Genomic DNA, 15,080 nt, shown 5'->3' with positions numbered 1-15,080 from the left:
ACCCACAGGCCCTCAGTATGTTATAGTTGAACTGATATTCTCATTATTGTTCTTCTGTTCTATTATATTTTTCTATTATCACTGTATTGTTACTGTTTATAACTACACATCTTTATTTTTACAGGGAAATACATGTTCTCTACCAGCTTAGCCTCCCTCACAGGGTTGTGAGGGTTTATCCTCACAGGGTTTATCCTGCGTTGAGCAGGGGGTTGGACTAGATGGCCTGTATGGCCCCTTCCAACTCTATGATTCTATGATTCTATGATACTGAGGTATCTGTATTGTTTCCCTGTTTTATGTAAACTGGCCTGAGCCTTGGGAGGGAGGTATATAATAAATAAATAAATGACCTAGCAAAAGAACTTAAGTGGACTCCGGGGAATGGTAGAGGACAGGAAGGCCTGGAGGATCATTGTCCATGGGGTCGCCATGGGTCGGACACGACTTCGCACATAACAACAACAAAAGCAAAAGAAAAGAAAGTGCAACATACTTTTCTGCTGGGCTCAGTGAATGTAGCTGGAGTCTATAACAGTGGTCCCCAACCCATGGTCTGGGGACCAGTACTGGTCCGTAAATCAGTCGGTACCGGGCCGCGGCTCCTCCTCATCCTCCGCCCCGGGTGCTGCCTTGGTTGCTGCCCTGCCACTCTGCTGCCAGCTCACCTTTGGTGCTGTCCAGCAGCCGCTATGGCTGGGGCTCCCCCTCAGTGTTGCAATGCGCAGCTGCTGCTGCCAGCGTCCCATAGCGAGCGGCGGGAAGTCAGGGGTGCCAGCGGGAAAGCAAGTGGAGCAGAGGCTCAGGCGGCAGCGACATCCCTCAGCAAAAGACTACCTCCCCTGGGCCTCAGTAAAATTTTGAAGTGTTGACTAGTCCCTGGTGATAAAAAGGTTGGGGACCACTGGTCTATAAGACAAGATGTTTATATATCGGATTCATTTTGTAAATTTCCTTGTTCATATCTGTTGCTTCTGATTTAAACATGAAGTAGTTTTTAGGACTGGGTTGTCTAAGAGAAGTCTAGTAAACTAAGGATTGTTTGAAAAACCAAAAGTATAACAACATCATTTCTTTGTCAAGGAGGAATTGCAAATATTTTGAAAAAAAAATTGGTTTTCCTTTCATGCACTGTGGGTTGTTGGGATGTAGCACTCCTTTGTTATTCTGGATACATCTATGGGCTGTCATTGTTCTTCAGTATCCCAATGAGTAAAGAGTGATACAAATCATCTCAAATGTCAAATCTGGTACTGGAGCATACAGACTGGGCTGGATAGAATGTATCAAATCTAGTTAGTGTTTTAAATACGTCTTCCTGAATAGAAGATATGTTTCCACTGAATGGGTAATCTTTCAAAATTCTGAGTCAGCAGATGCCATATTTTTACACACATTACTTATAGAAGTATGTTTTCTCTATTGAAAGATAAATAATTGTGATAAGGTATGCTCTGTAGAAGTTTTATCCCATAAGATTTTGTGATATGTTTTTGTCACCTAGATTAGGTTTGATTGAGAGCATTCCCTTTGCATAGGGTCACCAACTCCAGGATGAGAAGTCCTGAAGATTTAGCGGCAGAACCTGGGGTGGGCAGTGTTTGGGGAAAGGGGGGATCTCAGCAGATTATAATGCCATAAGAGCCCATCCTCCCAATAAGCCTTTTTTTCTTCAAGGGAACAGATCGTTTTTATTTTGGGAGATCAGTTGTAATTCTGGTTGATCTCAAGGTCCTAGCTGGAAGTTGGTGACACTGCCTTCAGAACCTATTTTGCTATGTCAGCACCATTATGGCAAGTGCTGGATTTTTTAAAAAATCTGTTCCACTTAATATTTCTGGTAAGGCCTTGGAGGAGGAGCGTGTCTCATGGCTTAAGTGCCACTCAGCGCTTAGTACCCACACAGGGAAGCTGTCCTGCCCCTAAGTGCCTCCTCTTCCAACCACTTGCCTTTCTGCCAAGCGGCCAACCAATTGCCATCCATCCCCCACCCCTGACCACCCCCTCCTCCTTCCACTTCCCTTTGAGGCTTGGAGGCTACAGATCCCTGCTGCATGAGAGTTGCCCCTGTGCTTCCAGTCTGCAGCCTTTTCCGGTCCTAGTGGAAGGGGGAGGTTGTCTGCAGAGTTCTTCCACCCCACCCATCCAAGCTATCACCCATTGTATTCTTGAATGCAACAGGATTATAAAAATAATTAAAAGGTAATAAAAAAGGAATAATTTCCTAACAAGGCTACCAAACTGATGCAACAATTTCAAAACTATATTTTGAACAATTTCAAAAATAAAAGATACAATCCCTTTTAGAAAATGCAGAAAATACAACTACCCATCAGATAAGCCAGACAAGTGTATCTTCCTGGCATATCAAGATTTCTCAGTTTAGAATCTTAAATATTGGTCCTTAGTCACTTTGACTGTTTATACACTGGTAATTTTACTGCCCCAGCTCCCATGCAGGAGCACAAAGAGGGGATGGATGAGGTGCACCAGGCCAGCTGCTCCCCCATGTTGGTTCAGGAAGAGATGGGGCAACCTACCATGACAAAAACTCCAGCCTGCAGCCTGGCATGAAACCTCCAATGCATAAATGGTTTTTGTGAGGCAATTTTCGTTCAAGAGAGCTTCTGGGGATGAATTTTTCAGTATCACCCTTCTTAATTATTCTATCAATTGAAACTATTTTAAATTCTGACTTCCCCCTGAATCTGAAGCAGGTTAAGTGATGTCCCATCCATTAGAGCTTTTAAAGGTATCCCCTATGCAAGCACCGAGTCATGTCTGACCCTTGGGGTGACGCCCTCCAGCGTTTTCATGGCAGACTCAATACAGGGTGGCCTTGCTGCCAGTGCCTTCCCCAGTCATTTTAGAGTGCAATAAATTAACATTGCTTTCAAACTCTTGTAAAGCCTGAATTCAAGAGATTTTGTCTATGATACTTGCTGCATCTATACATAGCAACAGTATTTTATGGTAGAGTCTAAATAATGAATCAAGGTACCATCATATCTTAATTTAACTGATATTGTTCTCTGTGATGTGTCCTATGGGTGTGCAGAGATTTATATGGGGCATAAAGCAATGACTTGGTGGTAAAAAAAAGTTCACTAAAATGTAAACCCTATAGAATTCAGCGAGACTTGCCTCTTTATAAACATGCTTAGGAGTATGCAGTGAATTATTTAATCTCAGTAAGAGTTGCACTAGTCATGACTTATGGCTAAGTTGCTTTGCCCCAAATATAGAGCATTCATAAACAAAGTTACATCCTTTTAGCCTGTTGACCTCAGTGGACCTAGAAGGCTTAGAAGGATGCACTGTCAGTTACTCTGTAGGGTTTTATGCAGCAACTTTAGATTTAGAAAATGGGTACAGAATGGGCCAAATATGTTTGAGGAATTCTGTACATTGAAGTAAAGCTAACAGACTTTTATTTTCATACAGATTTCTTGACTAATTGCACTACTGACAAGCCATTATGCCAGAAAATCCTGCAGCAGGTAAATGCTTTGGAAAAAATCATCTGGTCAATTAATCAAATATTATTTGGCAGATTTTTAATTAGTGTGGGGTTTTTTTTGGGGGGTATAACAGACAAGCTGCAGGTTCTGCAGATCCTGGACCGTCTGCAAAGAAAGCTATGTGAGAATGGAGACACTTCACAGACTGAAAAACTGACTATTCTATACAATACACTGAGAAGCCCCTTATTCAATCAGATTCTGACTCTTCAGCAGTCAATCAGGCAACTGAAGGAACAAGTAAGTGACAAATTTTGCTATTTTTCTGATGCTAGTAGTTTTGTTTAAAGGAAATCACTGGTATCCCTGAAGCATTATCACTTCCATGTCCACAGCAAAGTCTAAAATTTAGATCAATCTGTTTGCTGAGTGAGTTCTTTAGCCCCCCCAACCATTTTCCCCCTCACAACAAAAAAGCACAAAACATATTTATTTAGATGTATATGCCCATAGAATATTATATATTATTAACCTCACGATACACAATATCAAATGTTGCTTATACAAGGAATTGATACAATGAATATGGTATGATTTCCCATGTACATCTCCAAATGTAGATTGTCAACTGGATGATGATGATGATGCACCACCTCTCTCCACAAGCAGGCTCTGGGGGGTTTACAACATAAATGAAAATATCATAATCAGATTTTTAAACATCCTAAAGTTAAAAGTCTCAACCCAAGTCCCCACCCCACACCACCCATCTTCAGTCTGATATGTAGATTGGCTTTCAGCCAGAAATGTATGCCCAGCCAAGAAAGAGGTAGATAGATCTGGAGAAGATTGGTGGGAGGCCCACATGATACTAAGCTCCCCTGGTCTCAGCCATAGGCCTGGCAGAAGAGTGCTGTCTTACAGGCCCTGCAGAACTGTGATTTTCATAGCTAAAGTTTTGTTCAGAAAGTGGCCTGCCATGAGTTTATGGAACATGTCATGAAGATATATAAGAAACAAAAATAGCTATTTCATCCACTATCTCTCCCAGAAGTGCAAGCCTGAAGTCAACGTGTGTGAATTCATGTCCCCCGCCCCAACATCTTGTCTTTGAAAAGGGAGAAAATAATAACCTTTGTCTGAAAAAGCCTTGCAAATTCTAACTTATGTAGACATTCTTTCTCTTCCAACCAACATTTAAATCTTTTCACTGATACAAATCCAGGCTAAACTGTACACAATATGATTTGGTGACACAACATTTAAGTAGAAAGGTCTAAAGCAGTGCTTCTCAACCTGGGGATCAGGACCCCTTTGGGGGTTGAATGACCCTTCCACAGGGGTTGCGGCAGGGCAAGCAGCTTAGTTGGGGGGGGTGCCATCCACACAACAGCCTTGCGGGGTAGATTGAGATAGAGCGTTTATCTGTCTGGAACAGCAGAAAGGAGCGAGATCGGCATGGTGGGACAAGAGGCAGAACTGAACTGAGAAACCCGGGGGGGGGGAAACCAATTTATATACAATCATGAACAATGGATCTTCACACCATTGGCTAGTTTCAGTTTGATTTCTGTGAAAAAACACTTGCATAATTTTATGGTTGGGGGTCACCACAACATGAGGAACTGTATTAAAGGGTCGTGGCTTTAGGAAGGTTGACAACCACGGGTCTAAAGAGTTCTGACACACTGAATATTCAGAAATGTCTTCGTACATAAATTACAACTGATGTAGGAAAACAAGAAAAAATAGGGAGAATTAATATGATCGGGGGAAATGTAAAAGGGAAGGCTTGTAAGTTGTTATAAATTTATCCTGCTGTACACATCAGAAACATGACTCTTTTTCCACCCTGTTTCCACTTGTCTAGGATCTTTCTTTGAGATCCTTTTATATGGCTCTTCTTGAGATAACATCCTCAATGTGTAATTACATTGCTAACTGAATTATAAAGGTACTTGCAAAAGAAAAAGAGTATTTTAAATACAGCAAGGGCACCCATTTTTTTCATTGCTTTCTGAAATATTCAGGCAGTTCAATATGTTCTGTTCCTTATGTACTAGATGAATATGTGAATATTTCACCTTTCTGTCCACAGCTCAGTTATATGCCTCCAGATCGTTCAGTGGATTTTGATTTTACTAGGAGAGGTTTGTTGGTGTTTGATGCTGACCACCGTTCTGTTGATGTTGGTAATCTTTATGAGAATTACAACAACAATAATTTACCAGTGTCCAATATGCCTCCTCTGATGGCCAAATTTCCAGTGGATGAGTTCAGTTTAGCAGTCCAAAGGATGGCCAAGGTAAGAGTATGCTACCATCAGTACACTGAAGACATAACTTTGAATCCCTTAATGCTAAATTTCTTTGGCTGCTAATTTATAATGTGGTGTGGGAAAATATTTATATATTTATATGGTCTTATTATCAGATTCTCACCAAACCTTCAGTTCATGGTATCCTATGGATGGTATCCTATGGATACCCAGTTCAGTTCATGGTATCCTATGGAACTCTTGAATATAATCAGAATATTTATAGCAAACTCCCCAGGAAGCATATTGCTATTTTGATGACAGTCAGTTATATGCAACTATTTTATGTAAGGACACAGAGCAGAGTCTTGCAGTCAAAATCAGTCAGCCTCCATTCAATCAGAAATGGATTGATCTGACCATTAATTCGTTCTTGGTTTCAAGAGGTTTCAAGACCTTTATTGTGTTAAACACATGAAGAAGAAGAAGAGTTGGTTCTTATATGCTGCTTTTCTCTACCCGAAGGAGTCTCAAAATGGCTTACAGTTGCCTTCCTTTTCCTCTCCCAACAACAGACACAGTGAGGCTGATTTTACTGCTCGGTCAGAACAGCTTTGTCAGTGCTGTGGCGAGCCCAAGGTCACCTAGCTAGTTGCATGTGGGGAATGAAACCCAGCTTGCCAGATTAGAAGTCTACACTCCTAACCACTACACCAAGCTGGCTCTATGAATTTGCTCTTGTATAGGTTCATTAAAGGAAAAACGGTGTTTGGCAGCTGTATGTAAAGATTATGCAAACAACTTATCTTTAAACCGTTCCTGTGGAGCGGTAATAAATAAAAGGCTAAGGGGTAACGGGGAGGAGATAGGGCGGGCCCTGTCCGGGATAAAAACTCGGAGGGGCGAATCAGGAGCTGCCCAGCGGCTCCTGATTCTCCCCTCCAAGTGGCACTCAAGGGCCAAGTAGCCAATAGGGAGCCGCGCGCAGCGTGGTTCCCCATTGGCTACTTGGCCCATCCTCCTATGAGCACTCTGGCGAGTTGGCCATCTGCCAAGTCAGCTGTCCTCGCCGCTGCGCTCACGTCGCCGTAAGTCCTCCCCGCTCGAAAACCAGCAGGGACCCAACCTCCATTCCACCCCACACCTGCTTCTTTCCCATCCCCCACCTCCCCGACAAAGCCCCGCACCTCCCCGCCCTGCCAAAGACCCGACGAAGGCCCGCGACTCCCCGCCCCGACAAAGCCCCGTGCCTCCTCGCCAAAGCCCCACGCCTCCCCACCCCGACTAAGCCCCGTGCCTCCCCGCCCCCACAAAACCCTGATTAAGCCCTGCGCCTCCCCGCCCCGTCAAAGCCCTGACTAAGCCCCATGCCTCCCCACCCCGCCAAAGCCCCGCGATCCCTCATCCCGACTAAGCCCCGTGCTTCCCTGCCCTGCCAAAGCCCCGCGCCACCCCGACTAAGCCCTGCGCCTCCCCGCCCCAACTAAGCCCCGTGCCTCCCCGCCCCCACAAAGCTCCGACTAAGCCCCGCCCGTCCCTGCTCCAACTAAGCCCCGTCCCTCCCTGTCCCGACTAAGCCCCGCACCCCGGGACTTACCCCACTGCCCGCCTTCACTCCTGAACTCAGCACCACCCAGCTTCTTCCCCTCTGGCGGCCTGTGCCATTCACAAACATGGCCCCGCCAGCGCTGGTCCCCTCTCTCCAATTCCAAGGGGGGGCTTCACCCAGAAGTCCTGCCGCCTGCCCTGCTATTGGTTCCTGCCCACTGGGGCTAGCCCCTAGCACCCATTTTATTCAAAAATAAAATGGGCTTTCTTTCTAGTTTGTAATATTAATGTTATTTCTCTCCTTATTAGGGACGGCAAATAGAATATATCGATATTGAAAAGCCAATGACTGGAGGTCTTGGCTTTAGTGTTGTTACCTTTAAAAACCAAAGCACTGGAGACGCTGGCATCTTTGTCAAGGAAGTTCAGCCAGGAAGCATAGCAGCCAGGTGAGGCTTTCTTTCTTTGTTTAGTATGTCTTTCCAATCAATTAGGGTCCTTAATGTGGCAAACAAAAGAGAACAAAAATCAGTATTGCCAAGACATTTCAAAATACATCAACTTAGTTAAGGTTAAGGGAATTGGGTGGGTTTTTACTCAATTCATTTTTCTCTGCATGAGTCACATAGCCTTAAAGCTGAAAGTCACAAAACCCCTGCCTTGTCCAACTTCCTTCTTGCAAGGCTGGATCACTAGCCCACCCACAGATCAGCTCAGGCAAACTGGACATCACAAAAGCAGTAAGCAGACGTGTTGCAAAAGCAGCCAGTTATACAATTGGAAGCAAAAACATCAAAGATTCTGTTGTTTACATAGCTCTTCAGCACTTACAGAGTGTCATAATACATTGTATTACAACAACACTTGTGATGTGGGTCAGTATTATCATCACTCTCCATATTTTGTATGATGAGTTAAGGTGGGGCAAAAGAATGTGTGTCCATGATGAGAGACAGCAACTTCACCTCAGTAGTGCACACTTGTATCCACTGTGCCGCACTAGCCAAACTGTAAGTGAAAACAGCTTACAGTTGTAGGGGTTAGAGTGTCTGAGTAGGTCCAGGAAGACTTCGGTTCAAAATTCCCATGAAGTTCACCATGACTAGTCTAACTTTATCTTGCAGTTACCTTACTAGGTAGCTGTGAGGATAAAGTAAATGGAAGGCACCCTAAGTACGTTTCCCTGATGTCTTTGGAGGAAGAATCAGATAAAAATATGATAGTCTCTTCCTTGTTTGTACTGTTTAATCTTCTCAAATGTGTTATGAAGTTGCTACATTACTTCTTAAATGTCTTCTATACTTCAATGAAGGGACCAAAGGTTAAAGGAAAATGACCAGATACTGGCCATTAATCATATTCCACTGGACCAGAACATATCCCATCAACAAGCAATTGTGTTGCTCCAACAGTTCATGGGTTCCTTACATTTGGTTGTGGCCAGAGAGCCAACCCAAAGAAGCAGTAGGACTTCATCTGCCTTCAGTGACAATAATTTGCCTGAAATGGTAAGTTCTAGTTCTCTTGTTTGACTAAGTTATTTTTCATTATAAGACTTAAGCCCAATGAAGAATGTTTGAATGCTTGACAATTTCCACAATTTGATTTTACTTTTCCACCCAGATGATAACACTGATCAACCTGAACCTGCAGTAAAGTGTATTCATATTTGCATGATATTTTGTTGCAGTGTTTTAAAAGATGCCCCCCCTTGAGATAACTGGAGCCAAAACAAAGGAGCAACTGACCATATTTAAAGCTGTAATATTCTTAGGCAGCAGACTCTGAAGTAATCTGCAATAAGGTATAAAAGACTTGTAAACATGCTGTAAGCAGCTAATGGTTGCTGAGTTAAATACTATTCCTTTTTAGAAATAATTTTCTCTATGTTCTGATAATTGTAGAAAACATGCCCATTTCAGAAGAAAACTGTTGGTTATCTTGTGGGGCTGCCCGTGGGATTGTATCGAAGGAATAGACAAACAGGAATCAAAACAGGCCACCCCACCTCCCCGCAAACTCCTTCCCAGGATGAAATGAGGGGAGGTTGTTGTTAAATATTATGGCACAGTCAAGACTTATGGAGAGGCATGTTCTTAACAGACATACTGTGATAACTGCGTTTGTCCTTATTTTGAAGGATGCTGCTCAGTCTGAGATCTGCTGGTTTCTGCTAACTGGGCCAGATCTTTCAGTAACAAAATTTTCCTATAAAAGAAGCTATGGATTCTGTCCTGTGGCAGGCTACAGTGGATAAGCGATAGGGTTGTGGGAGTTCTGCATCATACAGCGGGTAGGACTAGATGACCCAGGAGGTCCCTTCCAACTCTATTATTCTATGGTTCAATAAAACCCTGGGGTTTCTTGAAAGCCCTGAATGGGTAACAGTTTATTACTGTAACAGTTTATTAACTGTTAATATGTTTTAAGAATTTGTCAAACATTTATTATTGGGTGATATGACCATATATGGTCATATTGCCAATGATGGGCCTGGAGGGGATTGTTAGGGGAGAGGCCCCAAGTGGGTGTGTACACAGCTGTGCTTCCTAATCATATTCTGCACAATCGCGCAACTTCTGGGATTTCTCGAAGCCTCAGGAATGTTTCAGGGGTTTCTCAATGTTAAAAAATACGAGAAAGACTGATTTAAGGTTAAAACCTGTTCAAGATCTCTGGCCCCACGATATCAAATTTCAGCCCTGGCCCCATCCTGGTGGAACACTCCCTAGCAAGACATTCCTGCAGGGCTTGTAAGACAGAGTTGTTCCACCAGGCCTAAAACGAGTGCTGAAATCCTGTTCTCTCTGTTCAAAGCATCAGCCAAATTATATCTGACCCTCCAGCTACAAGAATACAAGCAGTTAGAACTATTTTAAGGCATCCATTAAGTTTTTAATATATAAAGTATCATAATAATGTTCTATTGTTTTTAAAAATATTGTTACCTTCTCTGAATCCTAGGGGAAGGACAGGCTATGATTGTTATTATCATAATTATCATCATCTTTGAATATCAATCATATCTTCTTGTTGAGAGGGGCAAGATGTATTTCATACATGGAGTTGCTTCATTAGTCTGCTGCTAGATCTGCAATTTTTGGCTTAATATCTAATGTAAGATGAATTGATCATATGTTGAAAAAATCTTTGTGGAAAAGGCCTTACATTAGATACTTTATTCCTTTTTATTATTATACTAAAGCCCATCAAATTTGAAGTTTTTAGAGGATAATCAATATTGGTTATTGGTCTGTGAATTTAAAGAATAAAAATGTTAACTGCTTTTTCATTACAGAATATGTCCTGAACAGCCTGACAAAATAAAATACACAAATTCTGTACAGATGGTTTTAAAACTTTAAAAATGATTATCTAATAAGATATGATGATATCTTTCAGTACCTATATATTTTTTTAGTTATAGAAAACATGTCCCAGAAAATCAGAGTCCAGTAGCACCTTTAAGACCAAGAAAGATTTATTCAGGGCATGAGCTTTTGAGTGCAAGCACTCTTCCTCAGACTATGATCTCCTTATATAGATTAGATTAGATTAAACTACCCAACAGAGCCCTCCCAGAAGTCAATCATGTGGGGAGAATTTTCCCTGCAGGCTCAACTGGGCAGCCCTATTTAGACTGGGTTGCCCATCAATGCCTGCCTAGGAGCCAATTCTGCACGGAGATTTCTTCCCACAGGTTCTACCTGACAGCCCACTTTTGCTGATATGCAAATATAGCTAGAATTTTTTTCAATTATGTTTTTCAATTCTCCTAAAAATTCTGGATATATTTGGGAAGCCGAAATATACCCCACAATGACAATAAGGTTTTTTGCATGAGTGTGTTAGAAGCCTGCAAAATTAAAGCAGATACTATCAGATGAAGGTTTCTTAGGTAGCTCAATGGCCTATTATGCATGGCTGCTGAAACGGCGGCATGGAGAACGCGGAGGAGAAAGAAGTGAAGCAAACCGCTTACGCACAGGACAGAACACAATGGCAGCAAAACCCAGAGTATCCGATTATGCACACAGCTACTCCGGAGCTGCTTCTGGTTGTGCCCTGGGTCCGGGATGCTCCACTTTCTTCCGCATCTCGCTAACATGGCTTTTTCGGCGGCATATGTTGACTCTGCGCCCGATTGCCACCTGCAGCATGTATAACTGGTGATTTTAGCCACCGCCATTCCACCCCGAATGCGGACCTTCCACTCCGTGCATAATGGGCCAATATCTATACTTATTTTGTGTGTATGAAAGAAAAATATGTTTAAACAATACATTAAATTAAAAGTTATCCTATTAAACAGCACCTCTGCCGGAAATGTTAAAGATATGCTATTGGAGCTGTGCATAATCTCACTCCCTGACTTTTTTGGTTGGCTCTATCTCCTCTGGCAACCATTTAGTGGTTGGCTCTGTCTCTCATGGCAGCCATTTTGTGGTTATGCCAACCACCCTTTGCTAGAATTCCAAACATGTTCATAGAGTGGAAAAGGCTGGGAACCCCTGTTGCATCGCACACATGTAACAGAAGTGGAAACTGCCAGACACCTGTTGTGTGTTTAGAAGGAAATGATCCTTGTTAGTTCTTAGTATGCATAAAAGTACTGTGAAGAAAAATCATTGTGAAAAAGCATTTTGTTTTTTCAGATCAAATGGGGCCATATTGAAGATGTTGAACTTGTGAATGATGGCTCAGGATTAGGTTTTGGAATTGTAGGCGGGAAATCAATCGGTGTAGTGGTACGAACAATTGTTCCTGATGGACTGGCAGATAAGGTAAAATTGTTGTGCTATGACAATTCTTATTCTCTTTTCTCAGTGATTAGTGGATATGCTCTTACAACTATTAAGCTACAGTACTGTCTTTTAAGAATGATGAGGGAGGAAATGATTTGAGGAGCACTACCATATGTGGCATGAGCCACTTGTGGCGCAGAGTGGTAAGGCAGCAGACATGTAGTCTGAAAGCTCTGCCCATGAGGCTGGAAGTTCAATCCCAGCAGTCGGCTCAAGGTTGACTCAGCCCTCCATCCTTCCGAGGTCGGTAAAATGAGTACCCAGCTTGCTGGGGGGTAAACAGTAATGACTGGGGAAGGCACTGGCAAACCACCCCGTATTGAGTCTGCCATGAAAACGCTGGAGGGCGTCACCCCAAGGGTCAGACATGACTCGGTGCTTGCACAGGGGATACCTTTACCTTTACCTTTACCATATGTGGCTATCCAATGTATTACTCAGGCCTCTAGCTTTTGGCCCTAAGTGCTTGTAGAAATAGTCATGAAAATAATGTGTTACAAAAATAAAAGCATAAGAAAATAGTTATGAAAATAGTATATGTGAAATTAGTTGATGAAAATAGTATGAATGAAAATATACACACATGTATGTAATTGCATACTATTTGCATTCTCCTTTTGATGACATGAATATATGTTTAGAATATTGCTTATAATGTGGGACATATTAGTGGTCCGCAATTTTGGAAGCACCACCCGAGAACCAATTAGAGGCATAACTCTTCAGTCCTGGTCTTGCCTCTCTCATCAAATAATGGCAGCAAAGAAGAAAGGTTTTGGGAAAGGAAGGTGGGAGATAAGCCATACCTTCATCTTTCTGCTTTGTATGACTCTCACTTCATCATGCCAATTGCAGGCAGTGGTTGAGGTGTGAAGAGTTTTCTGTCCTGCTGTCTCCATCATCAAAATGTGACAATTAAACATGGCTATACCATGTAAGAGTGTTCATTCAGTTATATCTGAGCTGGGGGGAAAAAACACAGAAAAATATCCAAATCTATAACCAGCTGAAAGAATAGCTGAAAAATACCATATTGATCATACCATATTGGTATTTTTTGTCCATTCTTTCACCTTGATATAGATTTGGATATCTTTTCAGCTATCCAAAATGGACAAGCCTCAAGAATTGCTGGAAAGTTCAAGTTCAAGGGCATTTATAGGGATTGTAGTCTTTTTGCAACTATGCTTTAAATTTTGTATCTCTACCTCTAAAAACAGTCCTCCCCCCCCCCAGAGTACCAGATACTCCTGGATCAATTCCCCATTATATTCTACTAGTAATCAAGCCCGCTGCAACTAATACAGCGGGCACTAGGTTAGGGAGCCCCCGGCAGTCAGGCGTTGTGCAGCTGCCGGGGGCTCCCTTGGCTGGCGGCCTGACGTGGCGAGAGGCGCGGCGAGAGGCGCGGCTCACAGTTGCTTCCTTGTCGGAAGGGCAGGAATTGGCCCGGCCGATGGTCTGTCCAGAGGAAGGGGCCAATCAGGCCCCTTCCTCATCACGAAGCCCGCCCTAACTCTTCCCACAAAGCGCTTAGCGTTTAATTTAGTGTGTTAAGGATAGGGACCATTGACTATAATGGTTCCCACAGGATATAACGGAGTTGAAAGAATTCAGGATTTCCAAAGAATCCTAATACCATACCATTATTGGGATTTAGAAATAACAGTACTGGTAAGGCCATTTCTGGCCTTACCCTACACTCAACCACAGTGATAGATACATCAGCTGGGTTGAAGTACATTAAGTCAGGGAACTAAATTCAGGAGTTTTTTCTCCCAATTCTCCCCTTTCATGCCTCTATTTCCCTCTCCCAAATAATCTCAGCTATACTGTCTTTTCCTGGAATTAGGGCCTCAGAAGATATCCATACACATAGTCAGTGTAGGCTGACTAAAGGGCAAATTTGTGAAACTGTCCAGTGTACATAACAGTCAAGAAGGCTGATACCATCAAGCAGTGAATGCCAATATGTATTAAAATAAACTAAAGGTAGGGTAAAGATTACTAATTAAATGTCAGCAATGAATCTGTCTAAAATTAGATGAATGACTTCTCAAGTGTCCCTCGGCACTCGGTAGAAAGAAAAATATTTAAAACGTGCACTATTTAGAACTAGAGTTCAGCGGTGGTTTGTTCATTACATTTCTATGTAGTGGATATGCAAGTGATAGACACAAAATGTCTCTAAATCAGCCTTCCTCAACTTATTTACCATTGATAAACCCCTGAAACATTCTTCAGACTTTGAAAATGGTTGGGAAGCATGGATGTATACATGTCCACCCAGGGTCCCTCCCCTTTCCACCCCCTCCAGGTACATCACTGGCCATTTTGGGAGAGGTGGGAGGAAGATCCATTAGAATGGCTGAGACTGCATGCTACCATGATCTCATTTGGTAGTACACAAATCTTTTAATCATAAATTCTCTCATGTTCAATCATTAATATTAAACATAATCCATTTTTCCTTTGATGTTTGATGTTTCTAGCTTATATTCATTTTGTACACACCTGAACCTCCTAAACCTACATCTGTCAAAATGATCACAGATGGTCATTTCCTCAGAAAGCACTTTACTTGGGGGTATTTTCTTTAGGGGAGGCTGTAACTAGTTCCCAATCCCATCCACATAGGTGGTCCAGAGGGATACCATGGTTGATGGTATCGAAAGTCATTGAAATGTTTAGGAAAGTCCAGACTTCATCAACTGCCATCAATCAGCTGCGGTTTCTGATGACAACTGGGATTCTACCCAAGGACTTTGGGGGTTGTTTCTCAGAACTGATGGCTGCAGTCCTCATAATGCTTTCCTGGGAGTAAGCCTCATTGAATAAAATGAGATTTATTTTTTAATACTGCTTCTTAGGAATGATCCATTAGTTGCTCTTTACTTCTATGTATATCAATAGCCATGAAAGGATGGTACATGATACACTTTTTAAATACAACTGCTGTCCTAACCTTGTATGAATTTATATTTCATGATACCATAGTGAATTTATATT

The 15,080-nt window shown here is 42.3% G+C and overlaps 1 protein-coding gene across 8 annotated transcripts in view; it reads left to right on the top strand.

The window, feature by feature from the left end:
* Positions 1-15,080, top strand: part of PATJ (PATJ crumbs cell polarity complex component) — a 209,433-nt gene that overhangs the window by 1,726 nt on the left and 192,627 nt on the right. For all 8 annotated transcript variants that reach the window (XM_077333525.1, XM_077333520.1, XM_077333524.1 and 5 more), the window contains exons 2-7: positions 3,445-3,500; positions 3,595-3,761; positions 5,560-5,766; positions 7,576-7,715; positions 8,579-8,774; positions 11,922-12,050. In XM_077333525.1, the coding sequence (XP_077189640.1) occupies positions 3,479-3,500; positions 3,595-3,761; positions 5,560-5,766; positions 7,576-7,715; positions 8,579-8,774; positions 11,922-12,050 (861 nt within the window). In that variant the 5' untranslated portion in view covers positions 3,445-3,478. The remainder of the gene's footprint in view (positions 1-3,444; positions 3,501-3,594; positions 3,762-5,559; positions 5,767-7,575; positions 7,716-8,578; positions 8,775-11,921; positions 12,051-15,080) is intronic.

Source organism: Paroedura picta, chromosome 4 (assembly GCF_049243985.1).
Source record: "Paroedura picta isolate Pp20150507F chromosome 4, Ppicta_v3.0, whole genome shotgun sequence".
In the NCBI taxonomy this organism is placed as follows: Eukaryota; Metazoa; Chordata; class Lepidosauria; order Squamata; family Gekkonidae; genus Paroedura; species Paroedura picta.
Note: the sequence above shows the minus strand (reverse complement) of the source record. Positions and strands in the feature narration are given on the sequence as shown.